At 43.3% G+C, this 16,895-nt stretch overlaps 1 protein-coding gene across 16 annotated transcripts in view; it reads left to right on the top strand.

The window, feature by feature from the left end:
- Positions 1-16,895, top strand: part of OBSCN (obscurin, cytoskeletal calmodulin and titin-interacting RhoGEF) — a 205,629-nt gene that overhangs the window by 37,109 nt on the left and 151,625 nt on the right. For 15 of the 16 annotated variants that reach the window (XM_066353036.1, XM_066353059.1, XM_066353053.1 and 12 more), the window contains 2 exons: positions 5,928-6,203; positions 10,949-11,224. In XM_066353036.1, the coding sequence (XP_066209133.1) occupies positions 5,928-6,203; positions 10,949-11,224 (552 nt within the window). The remainder of the gene's footprint in view (positions 1-5,927; positions 6,204-10,948; positions 11,225-16,895) is intronic. The other variant, XM_066353090.1, reaches the window with a different exon arrangement.

Raw genomic sequence — 16,895 nt, forward strand, 5'->3', positions numbered from 1 at the left:
TCATCCACTGATGGACACTTGGCCTGTTTCCAGATCTTGCCTATTGTAAACTATGCTGCAATAAACATGGGGGTGCATATATTTTTTTGAATTAATGTTTGAGGTTCTTAGGATATAGTCCTAAAAGTGGGATAGCTGGGTCATAAGGCAGTTCTATTTTTAATTTTTTGAGGAAATGCCATACTGTCTTCCATAGTGGCTATGAGAGCCATGCAGGTGTGAGGAGATATCTCATTGTGGTCTTAATTTGCATTTCTCTAATGATTAGTGATGTTGAACATTTTTTCATATGCCATTTGGCCATCTGTATGTCCTATTTGGAAAAGTGTCTATTCAGGTCTTTTGCCCAGTCTTTAATTGGATTGTTTACCTTCTTGGTGTCGAGTTTTAGAAATTCTATATAAATTTTGTTTATTAACCCTTTATCAGACATGTAGGCAAATATGTCTTCCCATTGAGTGGTTTGCCTTTTCATTTTGTTCATGATGTCTTTTGCTATGCAAAAGTCTTTTAGTTTGATATACAGTGTATCCGTAAAGTCATGGTGCACTTTTGACTGGTCACAGGAAAGCAACAAAAGATGATAGAAATGTGAAATCGGCACCAAATAAAAGGAAAACCCTCCCAGTTTCTGTAGGATGATGTGGCAGCATGTGTGCATGCACAGATGATGATGTAACACCATGTATACAGTGGAGCAGCCCACGGCCATGCCAGTCGAGATGTGGACGGTACAGAGGAAAGTTCAGTGTGTTCTGTGGCTTACTAAATTCGAATCGTGACCAAAGTGCAATATGATTATCGGCACATTTATAACGAAGCACCACCACATAGGAATAACATTATTTGGTGGGATAAGCAGTTGAAGGAATCCGGCAGTTTGGTGGAGAAACCCCATTCTGGTAGACCATCAGTCAGTGATGAGTCTGTAGAGGCTATATGGGATAGCTACCTAAGGAGCCCTAAAAAATCTTTGCATGAGCCCACATCAAACTGCATGGAATAGGTATGAAACTGGGAGAGTTTTCCTTTTATTTGGTGCAGATTTCACATTTCTATTGTCTTTTGTTGCTTTCCTGTGACCGGTCAAAAGCGCACCATGACTTTATGGACACACTGTACTAACCCATCTACTGGGCGATGCTCTGTCCAGCTGGGGTATTGCTCTGTTGCTTTTTCTTGCTTCTTAATCCTGTAATGCAATGAAGTTCCCTCTCAGAACTGCTTTTACTGTGTCCCATAAATTTTGAGTTGTTGTATGTTCATTTTCATTTGTTTCAAGGAAATTTTTCATTTCTTTCTTGATCTTGTTGTTAACCCATTTGTTACATAATAACATGTAATTTAGCCTCCAAGAGTTTGAATATTTTGTTTTTTTTGTGTGTGACAGGGACAGATAGGGACACACAGGAAGGGAGAGAGACGAGTAGCATCAATTCTTTGTTGATGCACATTAGTTGTTCACTGATTGTTTTCTCATATGTGCCTTGACCTGGGGGGAGGCTACAGCAGACCGAGTGACCCCTTGCTCAAGCCAGCAACCTTGGCCTCAAGCTCGTGAGCCTTGCTCAAACCAGATGAGCCCACGCTCAAGTCAGTGACCTTGGGGTTTCGAACCTGGGTTGTACACATCCCAGTTCAACACTCGATCCACTGTGCCACCGCCTGGTCAGGCTTCAGTTTTTCTATTGTAGTTGATTTCTAGTTCCATGCCATTGTGATTGGAGAGTATGCTTGATATGATTTCAATCTTCTTAAATTTATTGAGAATCGTTTTGTGTCCTAACATGTGGTCTATCCTAGAGAATGTACCATGAGCACTTGAAAAGAATGTATATTCTGCTGTTTTGGGGTGAAATGTTCTGGAAATATTTATTAACTCTAGTTGATCTAGTGTGTTATTTAAGGCCACTCTTTCTTTGTTAATTTTCTGTCCAGAGGATCAATTCATTGGTGTTAGTGGGGTATTAAATTCCCCTACTATTATAGTATTGCTGTTGATCTCACCCTTTATGTCCATCAAAATCTGCTTTTATATATTTAGGTGCCCCTATATTAGGTGCATAAATATTTACAATGGTTATATCTTCCTGTTGGATTGCTCCCTTTATCATTATGTAGTGGCCTTCTTTATCTCTTACTATAGCCTTTGTTTTAATGTCAGTTTTTTCAGATATAAGTATTGCTACATGAGCTTTTTTTTTTCATTTTCATTTGCATGAAATGCTTTTTCTTCATCGTGTATCTTTTGTTCTGACATTGGTCTCTTGTAGACAACATAAGTATAGGTCCTGTTTTCTTATCCATGCAGTACCCTATGACTTTTGATTTGAGCATTTAATCAATTTACATTTAAGGTTATTATTGATATTTATTTATTTATTTATTGCCATTTTATTCTTTAAATCTACAATCCTTTTTTACTATATTTATTTTTCCTTTGGTATTTTTACAGCAAAGCTTAACTTATTTTGGAGTACTAGTTTGGTTGTAATGAATTCCTTGAGTTTGTTTTTTTTTTGGGTCTGGGAAGCTTTCTTTTTCTTTTTAAATTTTAAATGATAGCCTTGCTGGATAAAAAGTCTTGGTTCTAGGTTCTTGTTTTGCATTACTTTGAATATTTTTTGCCTATACCTTCTGGCCTTCATTGTTTCCATTGAGAAGTCTGGTGTCATCCTTATGGGGGCTCCTCTGTAGGTAATTAACTGCTTTTCTTTTGCAACTTCTAGTATTCTTTGTCTAACTTTGGCACTTTATGACGTGTCTTGGTGTAGGCCTCCTTCGGTTCCTCTTTAATGGGACTCTCTGTGTTTCTTGAACTTGTGTGACTTTTTTCTTCATCAATTTAGGAAAGTTTTCTGCTATGATTTCTTCAACCAGGTTCTCTATCCCTTGTTGGTTCTCTTTTCCTTCAGGAACCCCTATGATGCAGATATTGTTTCTTTTCATGTTGTCACAGAGCTCCCTTAGAGTTTCCTCAGTCTTTTTAATTCTCTTTTGTTTTTGCTGCTCTGCTTCCATTTTTCTGTTTATCTTGTCCTCTAAATTGCTGATTCGATCCTCTGCTTCATCCAGCCTGCTATTGATTCCATCTAGTGCAGTTTTCATTTCTGATATTGTATTCATCATTTCTGACTGGTTCTTTTTTATGATTTCAATGTCCTTTTTGATACTTGCTGTCTCTCTATTTAGGTGTTCATTATGTCCATCCATTGTTGCTCTAAGATCCCTGAACATCCTAAAAATCATTATTTTGAACTCTGTATCTGGTAGTTTGGTTACTTCCATCTCATTCAGTTCTTTTTCTGAGGATTTCTCTTGTTGATTCATTTGGGTCGCATTTCTATGCCCATTTTTTCTGTCTACTAGGTAGTGCTATTTGACTTTGAAATTTTTGTGGTGTCTTTATGATGAAAATGGGCTCAGTGGTACTGACCTCCAGGCCACCTGTTTTCTTTGTTCTAGGAATGCTTTTGAGGGTACTATTTTCCCTCTTGTTGTATCTGAGTATTAAATGTAGTTAGTTCTTTCATGAGTACAGTTATCCCTTCAGGCTGGCTGGCTGTGTGGGTCAACCTTGATCATGTGTATTACACATTGTACAATGTCTGTCCTGTTGGGAGTATTTATTCTCCACAGTTTCTGGTGCTTGCTAGACTCCACCTTTCACGTTCTGCTTGTATAGGTAGCTGAGTTTAGGATTGGTGCTGTCTGCTACCTACTACCAGTTGTGTTAGCTCTAGATCTTCTTGGGTTGGCATCAGCTGTTGTTTGTAACCCGTTGTGGGCTACCTGTCTGTAGAAACTGCACTTTTTGCTGTTTGTGTCTACATATTGTGTGCCTGGGTAGTGTGGGAGGGGTCAACCTTTGTATAAAGATCAGCTTCTTCCTGTTTAGAGATGACAGAAACTCTGTAAAAGCCTCAAGCTCTGTAAAATTTGTCTTCACTTTTCAGCTGCTGCTCCTCTTGGAGCTGCCTGGTCTTCCCACAGAGTCTTCTGTAGTAAGACTGTAGTGTGAGCTCAGGTTGGCCTTACGCAACCAACCCCTCTACAGATTGTATGCTTGGTGGTTTAGGGCAGCTGAGGTTGAGAATACAACACTAGTGGGTCCTCCTACTTCAAGGGTCTCTTGGTCAGGAGATGAGTACGGTGAATGTGGCCCCTACTCCAAAGCTTAATCCCTTAGCCAATGCTGGATACTCAAATTTTATTTCTCTTCAGCAAGGTGAGCAGCAGGTTCAGACTGAGTGTGGCCTACAGTTCCCTCTGTAGAAGTTCTTTCATCTTGTGAGAACCTGATCTCAGAGAGGAAGATTGAGAGAGTCCTCTCCTGGGGTTGACTGTGTTCCCCCATGAAGGTGGCTAAGCCCCTTGACTAGATCCAAAAATAGACTCACAGGGACCCACACATTAAATGTCCATGCTCCAACCCTCTCTCTCTTTTTCCTGTGGAATCTAACCCTTCAGGGCAGGATATCCAGTTTCTAGGCCAGCTGACTGTGAAGTTCCACCCTATCCAATGCACATGAGCCACTGTGTTGGTGCTAATTACAGAGTGTGGAACTTGCCTCAGCTGGGCCAGGTGTGAGGAGCTTTTTCTTAGGATACCACTCTAGCAAGGGTTGTTAGGTCCTGAACCGATGCTCTCTGCAGCTGGCCCCTGAATGTGTCATCCCTGGGCCTCCCTGGAGGGAACCCGGCACAGAGCAGTAGAGACATTGCCTATGACTGGCCCTCAGCAGTTTTCTTGGAGGTACAAGCAATCCAGAGTTTGTGGCTGCCTCTGCTGGGCCCAGGTGTACATGGAAATACCAAGCTGCACTCCTAGGCTGGCTTTTACCCACACGGCCTGGGGGAAGGTCCACTTAAAAGACCAAGTTTCTCTGAGTCCTGCCTCCTGCAGCCTCTGTCTGCTGTCTGCTTGTCAGGTTTAGCCGCTGAAAAAACTTCAGCTAGAGTCTAGTGCCTGCAGCAATTCAGGGATTTGGAAGTGTGGTAGGTGTGGCTCCACCCCTCAGCCCCAGGTGTCAGTCTGTCCAGACTTTTTTCGTAGACCTTAATAGAGTATGGCCCCAGGAGTGTGGTGTGTGGCCTCCGAGACCCAGAGGTATGGTCTGCATGCTCTTCAGACAGTTTCTACTGAGTCTCCTATGAGATGGAAGCATCAGTCTTAGAGTTGAGAGCGAGCGTGTTGGGAAGCTGCAGTCTCAACACCAGAAATCTGAATCACTGATGTGTTCCCTACTCCCTGGCCTCTCAGAATGACTCATTGCCATGACAGGTAGGAGACACTCCTGAGGGTTGAGTAGTTGCTTTTCCCCAGGCTGATGCTGCACAAAGGGGACATTCCGCCCAAGAAAGATGGTAACATATTGTAGAATGACTCAGCACAGGGGTTCCAGTGGCCATCCCCCAAAGTGTCTCTCCCTGGGCCTCCAATTTTACACTCTCCTCATGCAACACCAGTGTCCTCAGCTCTCTTTCTACCAGAGCCCTGGGTAAGTGGCTGTGAATGAGATTTCTGTGCAGGCCCTTTAAGATGGAACCTGCATCTCTGAGAGCTCAGTCTCTTTCTTGCAGACAGAAACCCTGCTCTTTTCACCTGCCAAATGCTGTCTGTGTGCTTCTAGGGTCTGGGGCTCTAGGCTGGGGCTCCAGGCATGGGGCTGAGGACCCACACCTCTCAGGGGGACCCTTCTTGCAGTGAGAGTCCCTCCACCACCACCCGCTCCTGGGTGCGGGGCAGCTCCTTCATGTGTCCTTTTTGATGTCTTAGTGACAGGAGACACTTGTTTGTGAACACAACTCTAACACCCACCAGGCACGTAGCTCCAAGGAGAAAATTGAACTGTGAAGCTTGGAGCCTGTGACACAGTGTGGTATCAGCATTGTGCCTCTGACCCTCCACATCTCTATGTCCCCAGAGCCCACGGTGGTGTTTGCCAATAAGAAGCCGGCACACAATCAGGTGAAGGCGGTGGCAGGGGCAAATGCCACTCTGAGCTGCGAGGTGGCCCAGGCACAGGCACAGGTGACGTGGTACAAGGACGGCAAGAAGTTGAGTGGAAGCTCGAAAGTGCACGTGGAGGCCACAGGCTGCAGCCGTCAGCTGGTGCTGCAGCAGGCGGAGAAGGCGGACAGCGGGGAGTACAGCTGTGAGGCTGGTGGCCAGAGGGTCACCTTCCACCTGGACGTCACAGGTCAGTTCTTTGCTGGCACTCACTTAGCCTTATGTGCAGATAATGATGACAGTCAGACACACCCGGGGGCTGTTTCCACTAGACCTTGTCTTTTACAAATCTCTGTCGTCCACTGTCCACTTCATACCTGTGGCTGGACCAGGGGAGGCAGGATGAGCAGGATGGGCAGGGTGTGAACGGAAGGAAGAGGTGTTCCTGGACACCCTGAGAGGTGCCCCACAAAGTTTGCTTCAGCCAGCGTTTCCAACACCTGCTTAAGCCTTCCAGGTGCTCCTTGGTGACTGGGACTCTGGCTCTCCCTTTCACTTGAAATCCGTAGGAGACTGTGTGTCTCTTACTGTATTATGTGAATATCCTCCTCTCGATGTCCTGGTAGCTCCCAGATGCCCACATGCAGCAGCACATGCAGTCCACTCTAGGGAGACATGTTTGCGTCATGTTAAACCAGGGTCAGGGGAAGTTCCTACCACCCAGTTGTACTGGGTCTCTCTCAAGACTAAAGAGTGGGTTAGCAAATTTTAGTTATTTAGGACAGTGTTCCTTGCAGGTGGGTGTAGAGGTTACTGTATACTCACTTGTTACAAAATCTACATCCATGTTGTCTTGCAACATCTCTACAAAGTGAACAAAGACCAGAGGATTGGCAAGAGTGTGTCAGGGACCCGAACCTGTGGGGTCTGGAATTCTCTTTATCAAATGTGTTTTGGTTTCTTTTCATCTCCTGTTTCCTTTTGTCCCCTGTGTCGGAATCCCCTCAGAATCTCATGTGTAGATCTAGACTTGGAAAGGAGTAAGGAGCTTCTCCCACACTGAGTGCTTTGTTGAAGACCAGTTATTATAGTGCTAGCCCTTGACTGTTAGTATTTATTTCATAGTATTGCCTAATGACTCATGTGTGTTTCCCCTTCTAGCTGGTTCCTGGAGATGTTTGTGAACTAACTTTATTTCATTTTGTTAAGAGAGATTAACCTGAAATTGAAATGGGCTGTGGTCCCCACTGACTTCTGGGTGCCTCTGCAGAACAGTTTGGTGTTGTATCTGTATATAATAGTTTGTGGATGTGTATATAAACCAAAAGAATCTCGGTGTGGCTTCTTCAATGATCCTTGGTTATAGACTTCTCTTTGTTTAGTCCAAAGTTGGTTTTTGAAGATGATTGTTTTTCAATTAAGTTGTAATCTAGTTTGGTCCTGGGAGGTGGCAGTTGGAATATCCTCCTACTCTGTCACCATCTTGGAATTTCTATATACATTGATTGCTTTCTCATATGTCCCTTGTCTTTGGGACTATAACAGAGTAGGTGATCCCTTGCTCAAGCCAATGACCTTGGGCTCAAGCCAGAGACCATTGGCTCATGCCTATGATCCCATGCTCAAGCCAGCAACCCCATGCTCAAGTCGGATAAGCCTGCCCTCAAGCTGACAGCATTGGGCTTTTGAACCTGGACCCTCTGCATTCCAGTCTGATGCTCTATTCCAGTGTTTTTCAACCAGTGTGCCGTGGCACACTAGTGTGCCATGAGACATGGTCAGATGTGAGTATAAATATATTTAGAAACTATATTATTTACTATATGTATAATATGTACTGTGTTAGAGTGTCATTTTGTGTTATTTTGGTAGGTGGTGTGCCCCAGGATTTTGTAAATGTAAAAAATATGCCGCGGCTCAAAAAAGGTTGAAAGTCACTGCTCTATTCAATGCACCATGGCCTGGTCAAGTTCAAAATAATTGTTCTTAAATTTAGTTATAATCTAATTTGATTCAGGAGGTGACAGTTAGAATGTCTGCCTACTCTGTTGCCATCTTGGAAACCAGCTATATTACTCTTTCTGATGGAGTCAGACAACTCTTGTAAAGCTCTTATAATTTTTTAAAATCTGTGAATCTCTTCTTCTGTGTGGCATCTCTAGTTGCCTGTCTTTTTTTTTTTTTTTTTGCATTTTCTTTTCTGAAGCTGGAAACAGGGAGAGACAGTCAGACAGACTCCCGCATGCGCCCGACCGGGATCCACCTGGCACGCCCACCATGGGGCGACGCTCTGCCCACTAGGGGGCGATGCTCTGCCCATCTTGGGCATTGCCATGTTGCGACCATCCTGGGTGTCGCCATATTGTGACCAGAGCCACTCTAGCGCCTGGGGTAGAGGCCACAGAGCCATCCCCAGCGCCCGGGCCATCTTTGCTCCAGTGGAGCCTTGGCTGCGGGAGGGGAAGAGAGAGACAGAGAGGAAGGCACGGCGGAGGGGTGGAGAAGCAAATGGGCGCTTCTCCTATATGCCCTGGCCGGGAATCGAACCCGGGTCCTCTGCACGCTAGGCCGACGCTCTACTGCTGAGCCAACCGGCCAGAGCGCTAGTTGCCTGTCTTTGATGTCACTGATTCTCTCTTCTACGGGCTTGTTCTATTAGCTAAACTTGCTACCTAATTTTTCAATTCATGTATTGAGTTCTTCATTTCTGTTTTTTTGTGTGTAATCTTTTTTGAAGTGAGAAGCAGGGAGGCAGAGAGACAGACTCCCTCATGTGCCCAACCGGGATCCACCCAGCAAGCCTACTAAGGGGTGATGCACTGCCCATCTGTGGCATTACTCTGTTGCAACTGGAGCCATTCTAGCACCTGAGTCAAAGACCATGGAGCCATCCTCAGTACCCGGGCCAACTTTGCTCCAGTGGAGCCTTGGCTGTGGGAGGGGAAGAGAGGAGGGAGAGGGGGGAGGGTGGAGAAGGAGATGGGCACTTCTCCTGTGTGCCCTGGCCGGGAATCGAATCTGGGACTCCCATACACTAGGCTGATGCTTTAACCGCTGAAAAAACTGGTCAGGGCCTTCATCTCTGTCTTTAAAGTTTCAATTTTCTTGGTGAAGTACTCATTTTGTTTATTAATTTTTTTTAACTCATTAAATTCAATGTTTTGAATTGAATTTAACTCAGTAAATATCAATGTTTTCTCACATATCATTGAGTATTCTTAGAGCTTTAGTTTTGGGGTCTTTATCATTCAACTCTAATGTTTCCATGTGATTGAGATTGCTTTCTGGAGATTTTTCATTTTCTTTCTGAACTACGTCTCTATTTTATGTAGCCATGGTATTCATTTTCTTTTCCCTTGATGGCATTTGAGAGTGGTAAGGGAAAAATGACTAAAAACAATAAAAAATGAAAATAAAAACATAACAAAAATAGAAAAGAAAAACCACAAAAAACCAAATAGTGAAAACCAAAACCAAACAAAACACCCATCAAAAGTAAGAATGAAAAATATAAAAATGAAAGAAAATGAAATTCAAAAGAATAAAAAGAATTCATTTCAGTTTTGAGATACTTTTCTGTTTTCTTCCAGAAGATGACACTGTATTACAAGTTTTAGCTCTGTGAAATTCCTGGGCTATCCTCCATTAAGATGTTGCTGTGGCAGAAATGGAAGCAGGGCTTCAGTTGCATGGTGGTTGGTCTGTGCTGTGGGGTTTACTGAGTTAACAATGACAATCTCAGATCTCCAGGTGTTCTTCTCCACATCTCAACAGACCAGAGGACCAGACACAGAGAACCTCGGTTCTTCAGGGTAGAGAGTGGCTCTGGAGAATTAGCTGTGGTGTATATCTCTGCTACTTTCTGTACCCCTGAGGGGAGGGAGGCGGGATCTGGGAGGTTGGGGAGCTGCACTTTGTTTTTCTCTTGGTAGACTGCAAGAACAATAGCCATGACCCTTTGTTCTGCTGCCTCTTTAATTTTGTATCTCCCGCTCTGCCCCTCAGTCTCATCACTCTGCCTGGCAGAATGAGACCCAGTCACTCCAGTTTATCTCTTCTCTTGGAGCCTCAGTGGACAAAAAACCCTGACAGTCTATGTATCTCTCCTCTCTGGAGCCGACCAGGAGTATGTCTTATTCTTCCACCCCTCTTCTCAAACATTCCTGTCTTTAGTCGATTCCATGCACAGATCTTTCAGGGAAGCCTGAGAGCCCAGCTGGTGCTCCTTTGTTGTTCAATTTGTTGAAATATCAAGGGGCGAGTTTATAGGTGTACTGTATCTCCTAACACCATTACTCTAATGTCCTTTTATCAAAGCCACCTGGAGAAACCCCCCATCTTCTCACTAGATTTGAGCAGGATCTATTATTTTCTTTCGAGAATTATGTGTTTTTTTGTCCTCTTGCTTTTAAAATATTGTTTTGGTTTTGATTGTTAGCAGATTTACTTCTCAGAAAGTGTGGTTTTCTTTGCATTCATACTGGAACGGGTCTCATTTCTGTATCACTGACCTCTGAGTCTGTTTTTATGCCAGGATCATGCTGTTTGAATAACTGTAGCCTTGTAGTATCGTGTGATAGCAGATCATGTAATGCCTCCAACTTTGTTCTTTCCTTTCAAGATTACTGAGGCGATTTGGAGGTCTTTTGTGGGATCCATATAAATTTTAGGATGGTTTCTTCTAGTTCTTTGAAAAATGTCCTTGGTATTTTGATAAAGATTGCACTGCATGTATAGATTGCTTTGGGTTATGGACGTTTTAACAATGTTAATGCTTTCTATTTATTAGCATGGCATATACTTCCACTTATCTGTATATTCTTCTGTATCCATTTTGATGTCTTTAGTGACAAGAGACACTTGTTTGTGAACACAACTCTAACACCCACCAGGCACGTAGCTCCAAGGAGAAAATTGAACTGTGAAACTTGGTGCCTGTGACACAGTGTGGTATCAGCATTGTGCCTCTGACCCTCCACATCTCTATGTCCCCAGAGCCCACGGTGGTGTTTGCCAATAAGAAGCCGGCACACAATCAGGTGAAGGCGGTAGCAGGGGCAAATGCCACTCTGAGCTGCGAGGTGGCCCAGGCACAGACACAGGTGACGTGGTACAAGGACGGCAAGAAGTTGAGTGGAAGCTCGAAAGTGCACATGGAGGCCACAGGCTGCAGCCGTCAGCTGGTGCTGCAGCAGGCGGGGAAGGCGGACAGCGGGGAGTACAGCTGTGAGGCTGGTGGCCAGAGGGTCACCTTCCACCTGGATGTCACAGGTCAGTTCTTTGCTGGCACTAACTTAGCCTTATGTGTAGATAATGATGACAGCCAGACACACCCGGGGGCTGTTTCTACTAGACCTTGTCTTTTACAAACCTCTGTCCTCTACCGCCCACTTTATACCGGTGGCTGGACCAGGGGAGGCAGGATGAGCAGGATGGGCAGGGTGTGAACAGAAGGAAGAGGTGTTCCTGGACACCCTGAGAGGTGCCCCACCAAGTTTGCCTCAGCCAGCGTTCCCAACACCTGCTTAAGCCTTCCAGGTGCTCCTTGGTGACTGGGACTCTGGTTCTCCCTTTCACTTGAAATCCGTAGTAGACTGTGTGTCTCTTACTGTATTATGTGAATATCCTCCTCTCGATGTCCTGGTAGCTCCCAGATGCCCACGTGCAGCAGCATGTGAAGTCCATTCTGGGGAAACATGTTTGCGTCATGTTAAACCAGGGTCTGTGGAGGTTCCTACCACCCAGTTGTACTGGGTCTCTCTCAAGACTAAAGAGTGGGTTAGCAAATTTTAGTTATTTAGGACAGTGTTCCTTGCAGGTGGGTGTAGGTTACTGTATACTCACATGTTACAAAATCTACATCCATGTTGTCTTGCAACATCTGTACAAAGTGAACAAAGACCAGAGGATTGGCAAGAGTGTGTCAGGGACCTGAACCTGTGGGGTCTGGAATTCTCTTTATCAAATGTGTTTTGGTTTCCTTTCATCTCCTGTTTCTTTTTGTCCCCTGTGTCGGAATCCCCTTAGAATCTCATGTGTAGATCTAGACTTGGAAAGGAGTAAAGAGCTTCTCCCACACCAAATACTTTGTTGAAGACCAGTTATTATAGTGCTAGCCCCTGCCTGTTAGTATTTATTTCATAGTATTGCCTAATGACTCATGTGTGTTTCTCCTTCTAGCTGGTTCCTGGAGATGTTTTTGAACTAACTTTATTTCATTTTGTTAAGAGAGATTAACCTGAAATTGAAATGGGCTGTGGTCCCCACTGACTTCTGTGTGCCTCTGCAGAAGAGTTCCGTGTTGTATCTGTATATAATAGTTGTGGATGTGTATAGAAACCAAAGAACCCACTAGGCATTTTTTAAATGCAACATTTGTTGAATATGACAAATGATTTTATAGTAGTAGATATGAAAAGATTTGACAAACGGGCTGAATTCTGAAAGAGTACATGAAAAGTGATGTGAGGTCTCGACAACTCAGCTAGTCCTATAAGCTTTGAAGTAAATGGAACCATAATAAAAAATCTTCTCTTAGAGGAACATGAGACCCCAGTGGCTCCACTGGAAAATGACATGAAATATTCTATAATGGGATGATTGCATGTCCATGGGGATTATTCTAGAGACAAAAATGGAGGAAGTGTCTCTGGTCCAAGGTACTAGCATAGCGCCTATCACCAACACTGGGTAGGGAGAGTTAACATGACAGGCCATTCACTTATGGATATCAAGGTAAAAATGTGAAATTCAGTGTTATCAAAATTAATTCATCAATGTATCAAGAGGATAATACACTATACAAGGGTTACAAGTCCAGGGATGCCAGGCTCTGTGAACACGAGAGACATCAGCAAATCAATTTAATGCGTGGTATGAGCAGACGGAAAGGAAAGATGATCGCCTCATGAAGGCAGAGCCGAGTTTTGATAAAACATAACATCACAAGTCCAGAAGACACATTTGTTATAGTCAACACCCCTCCATGCCATCAAATCTTAGCCAATTACAAATGAAGCGGTTCTTCCTTGACTAATGATACTGAGGAAAAACCAGCTCATCACACACAGTGAAAGCTTGAAAGCTTTGCCTGTGAGAGAGGGAACCAGGCAAGGAAGCTAACACTCACCACCATTATCAGCAGGAAAGCAGGGAAAAAAAGTAAGAGATATAAAAAGAGCAAAAAACCAAAAGTGAAAATCAGAGATAATAGGACTTACCGAAAGATAAATTATTAGACTTGGGAAGAGTGATGAGAAATATCACTGTGTACAAAATCCATATGACAGAGCAAAAAGAGGGCAAACAGTAATAACCCCCAACAGAAAAGATCCTCCACTTGGTGAGTCATCAAATCCATGGAGGAGATGGACACGGGAGGTACGGCTTGGTCCCCCAGTGGCCAGCAGGTGGCGCACAGAGAGCAGGTGGAAGGTGGAGGCCCAGGAACTGTGCTACCCTGGGTGCAAATGCTCTCTGCACAATCCAGGGAAGACCATGTCATCTAGGGGGCGGGGGGTGTGCACATCTCTGGGCCTGAGTGCCTCTCCTAGGGGGGGTGTGCACTCGGGAGAAATCCTTCAATACATTCTCACCAGGAACCTACACGTGGGCCATGGCACTCCTGCCGATGAATGTGCTCCTTGTACTGAGAAGGCGGTGGGGCTTTTGCAGGTCACACAGTGGGTATAGAGATTGAAGTTCTCAGTCTTTTTTTAAAATTATTTTTTTATTAAATTTAATGCAGTGACATTGATAAACCAGGGTACCTATGTTGAGAGAAAACATCTCCAGATTATTTTGAAATTTGATTATGCTGCATACTCCTCACCCAAAGTCAAATTGTCTTCCGTCACCTTCTATCTAGTTTTCTTTGTGCCCCTCCCCTCTCCCCATCCCCTCTCTCTCCTTTCTCGCTTCATCCTCCCACACACCGCCCCCCCCTCGTTACCATCACATTCTTGTCCGTGTCTCTGAGTCTCATTTATTATTATTATTATTAAATTTAATGCAGTGACATTGATAAATCAGGTTACATATGTTGAGAGAAAACATCTCCAGGTTATTTTGACATTTGATTATGCTGCATACCCCTCACCCAAAGTCAAACTGTCTTCCGCCACCTTCTATCTGGTTTTCTTTGTGCCCCCCCCCCCCCCCCCCGTTACCATCACATTCTTCTCCGTGTCTCTGAGTGTCATTTTTATGTTCCATCTATGTATGGATTCATATAGTTCTTAGTTTTTTTCTGATTTACTTATTTCATTCCGTATAATGTTATCAAGGTCCATCCATGTTATTGTAAATGATCCAATGTCATCATTTTGTATGGCTGAGTAGTATTCCATAGTATATATGTACCAAAGCTTTTTAATCCACTCGTCCTCTGATGGACACTTGGGCTGTTTCCAGATCTTCACTATTGTGAATAATGCTGCCACAAACATGGGGGTGCATTTCTCCTTTTGGAGCAAATTCTATGGTGTTCTTGGGGTATATTCCTAAAAGTGGGATGGCTGGGTCAATTTTTTGAGGAATCTCCATACTGTTTTCCACAGAGGCTGCAACAGTCTGCATTCCCACCAGCAGTGCAGGAGGGTTCCCTTTTCTCCACCTCCTTGTCAGCACTTTTTCTATGTTGTTTTGTTGATGAGTGCCATTGTGACTCCTGTGAGGTGATATCTCATTGTGGTTTTAATTTGCATTTCTCTAATGATTAGTGATGTTGAGCATTTTTTCATATGCCTATTGGCCATCTGTGTGTCCTCTTTGGAGAAGTGTCCATTCATTTCTTTTGCCCATTTTTTGATTGGATTTTTTGTCGTTCTGGTGTTGAGATTTACAAGTTCTTTATAAATTTTGGTTATTAACTCCTTATCAGACGTACTGTCAAATATGTTCTCCCATTGTGTAGTTTGTCTTTTTATTCTGTTCTTATTGTCTTTAGCTGTGCAAAAGCTTTTTATTTTGATATAGTCTCATTTGTTTATCTTGTCTTTTATTTCACTTGCCCATGGAGATAAGTCAGCAAATATATCGCTGTGAGAGATGTCGGAGAGCTTACTGCCTATGTTTTCTTCTAAGATGCTTATAATTTTATGGCTTACATTTAAGTATTTTATCCATTTTGAGTTTATTTTTGTGAATGGTGTAAGTTGGTGGTCTAGTTTCATTTTTTTTGCAGGAAGCTGTCCAATTTTCCCAACACCATTTGTTGAAGAGGCTGTCTTTACTCCATTGTATTTCCTTACCTCCTTTGTCAAATATCAGTTGTCCATAGAGCTTTGGGTTTATTTCTGGGTTTTCTGTTCTGTTCTGTTGATCTATATATGCCTGTTCTTATGCCAGTACCACGCTGTTTTTAGTACAATGGCCTTGTAGTATAGCTTGATATCAGGAAGTATGATACCTCCCCCTTTATTCTTCTTTTTTAAGATTGCTGAGGCTATTCGTGTTCTCTTTGGTTCCATATAAATTTTTGGAATATGTGATCTGTATCTTTAAAGTATGTCATTGGTATTTTAATTGGTATTGCATTGAATTTATAAATTGCTTTGGGTAATATAGACATTTTAATGATGTTTATTCTTCCTAACCATGAGCACTGTATATGCTTCCACTTGTTTGTATCTTCCTTGATTTCTTTTATCAATGTTTTATAATTTTCCGAGTACAAGTCTTTAGTCTCCTTGGTTAAATGTTCTCTTAGGTACTTTATTTTTTTGGTTGTAATAGTGAAGGGGATTGTTTCCTTAATTTCTCTTTCTGGCTGTTCATTGTTAGTGTAAAAAATTGCCTCTGACTTTTGAGTATTAATTTTATATCCTGCCCTGGCCGGTTGGCTCAGTGGTAGAGCATCGGCCTGGTGTGCAGAAGTCCCGGGTTTGATTCCCAGCTAGGGCACACAGGAGAAGTGCCCATCTGCTTCTCCACTCCTCCTCCTCTTCTTCCTCTCTGTCTCTCTCTTCCCCTCCCGCAGTGAGGCTCCATTGGAGCAAGGATGGCCTGGGCACTGGGGATGGCTCCTTGGCCTCTGCCCCAGGTGCTAGAGTGGCTCTGGTCGCAACAGAGCGATGCCCTGGAGGGGCAGAGCATCGCACCCTGGTGGGCAGAGCGTCGCCCCCTGGTGGGCGTGCCGGGTGGATCCCGGTCGGGCGCATGCGGGAGTCTGTCTGACTGTCTCTCCCCTTTTCCAGCTTCAGAAAAAAAAAATTTATATCCTGCCACTTTGCTGAATTCATTTATCAGGTCCAGAATTTTTTTGACTGAGACTTTAGGGTTTTCTATATACAATATTATATCATCTGCAAATAATGATAGCTTTACTTGTTCTTTTCCAACTTGAATGCCTTTTATTTCTTCTTCTTGTCTGATTGCTGTGGCTAGGACTTCCAGGACTATGTTGAATAATAGTGGTGAAAGGGGGCACTCTTGCATTGTTCCTGATCTTAAGAGGATTTCTTTTAATTTTTGCTCATTGAGTATGATGTTGGCTGTGGGTTTGTCATAGATGGCCTTTATCATGTTGATGTATGTTTCCTGTATTCCCACTTTGTTGAGAATTTTGATATGAATGGGTGCTGGATTTTATCAAATGCTTTTTTCTGCATCTATTGAAATTATCATGTGGTTTTTCTCCTTCGTTTTGTTTATGTAATGAATTACATTGATTGATTTGCGAATATTGTACCAACCTTGCCTCCCAAGAATAAACCCCACTTGATCATGGTGTACGATTTTTTCCATATATTGTTGCATCTGGTTTGCTAATATTTTGTTGAGGATTTTAGCATCTATATTCATCAGGGATATTGGCGTATAATTTTCTTTCTTTGTGTTGTCTTTGCCTGGTTTTGGAATCAGAATTGTGCTCGCCTCATAAAAGGGTCTTGGAAGTCTTCCTTCCTCTTGAGTTTTTTGAAATAGCTTGAGAAGGATAGGA

This window comes from Saccopteryx leptura, chromosome 1, assembly GCF_036850995.1.
Source record: "Saccopteryx leptura isolate mSacLep1 chromosome 1, mSacLep1_pri_phased_curated, whole genome shotgun sequence".
Lineage (NCBI taxonomy): Eukaryota > Metazoa > Chordata > Mammalia > Chiroptera > Emballonuridae > Saccopteryx > Saccopteryx leptura.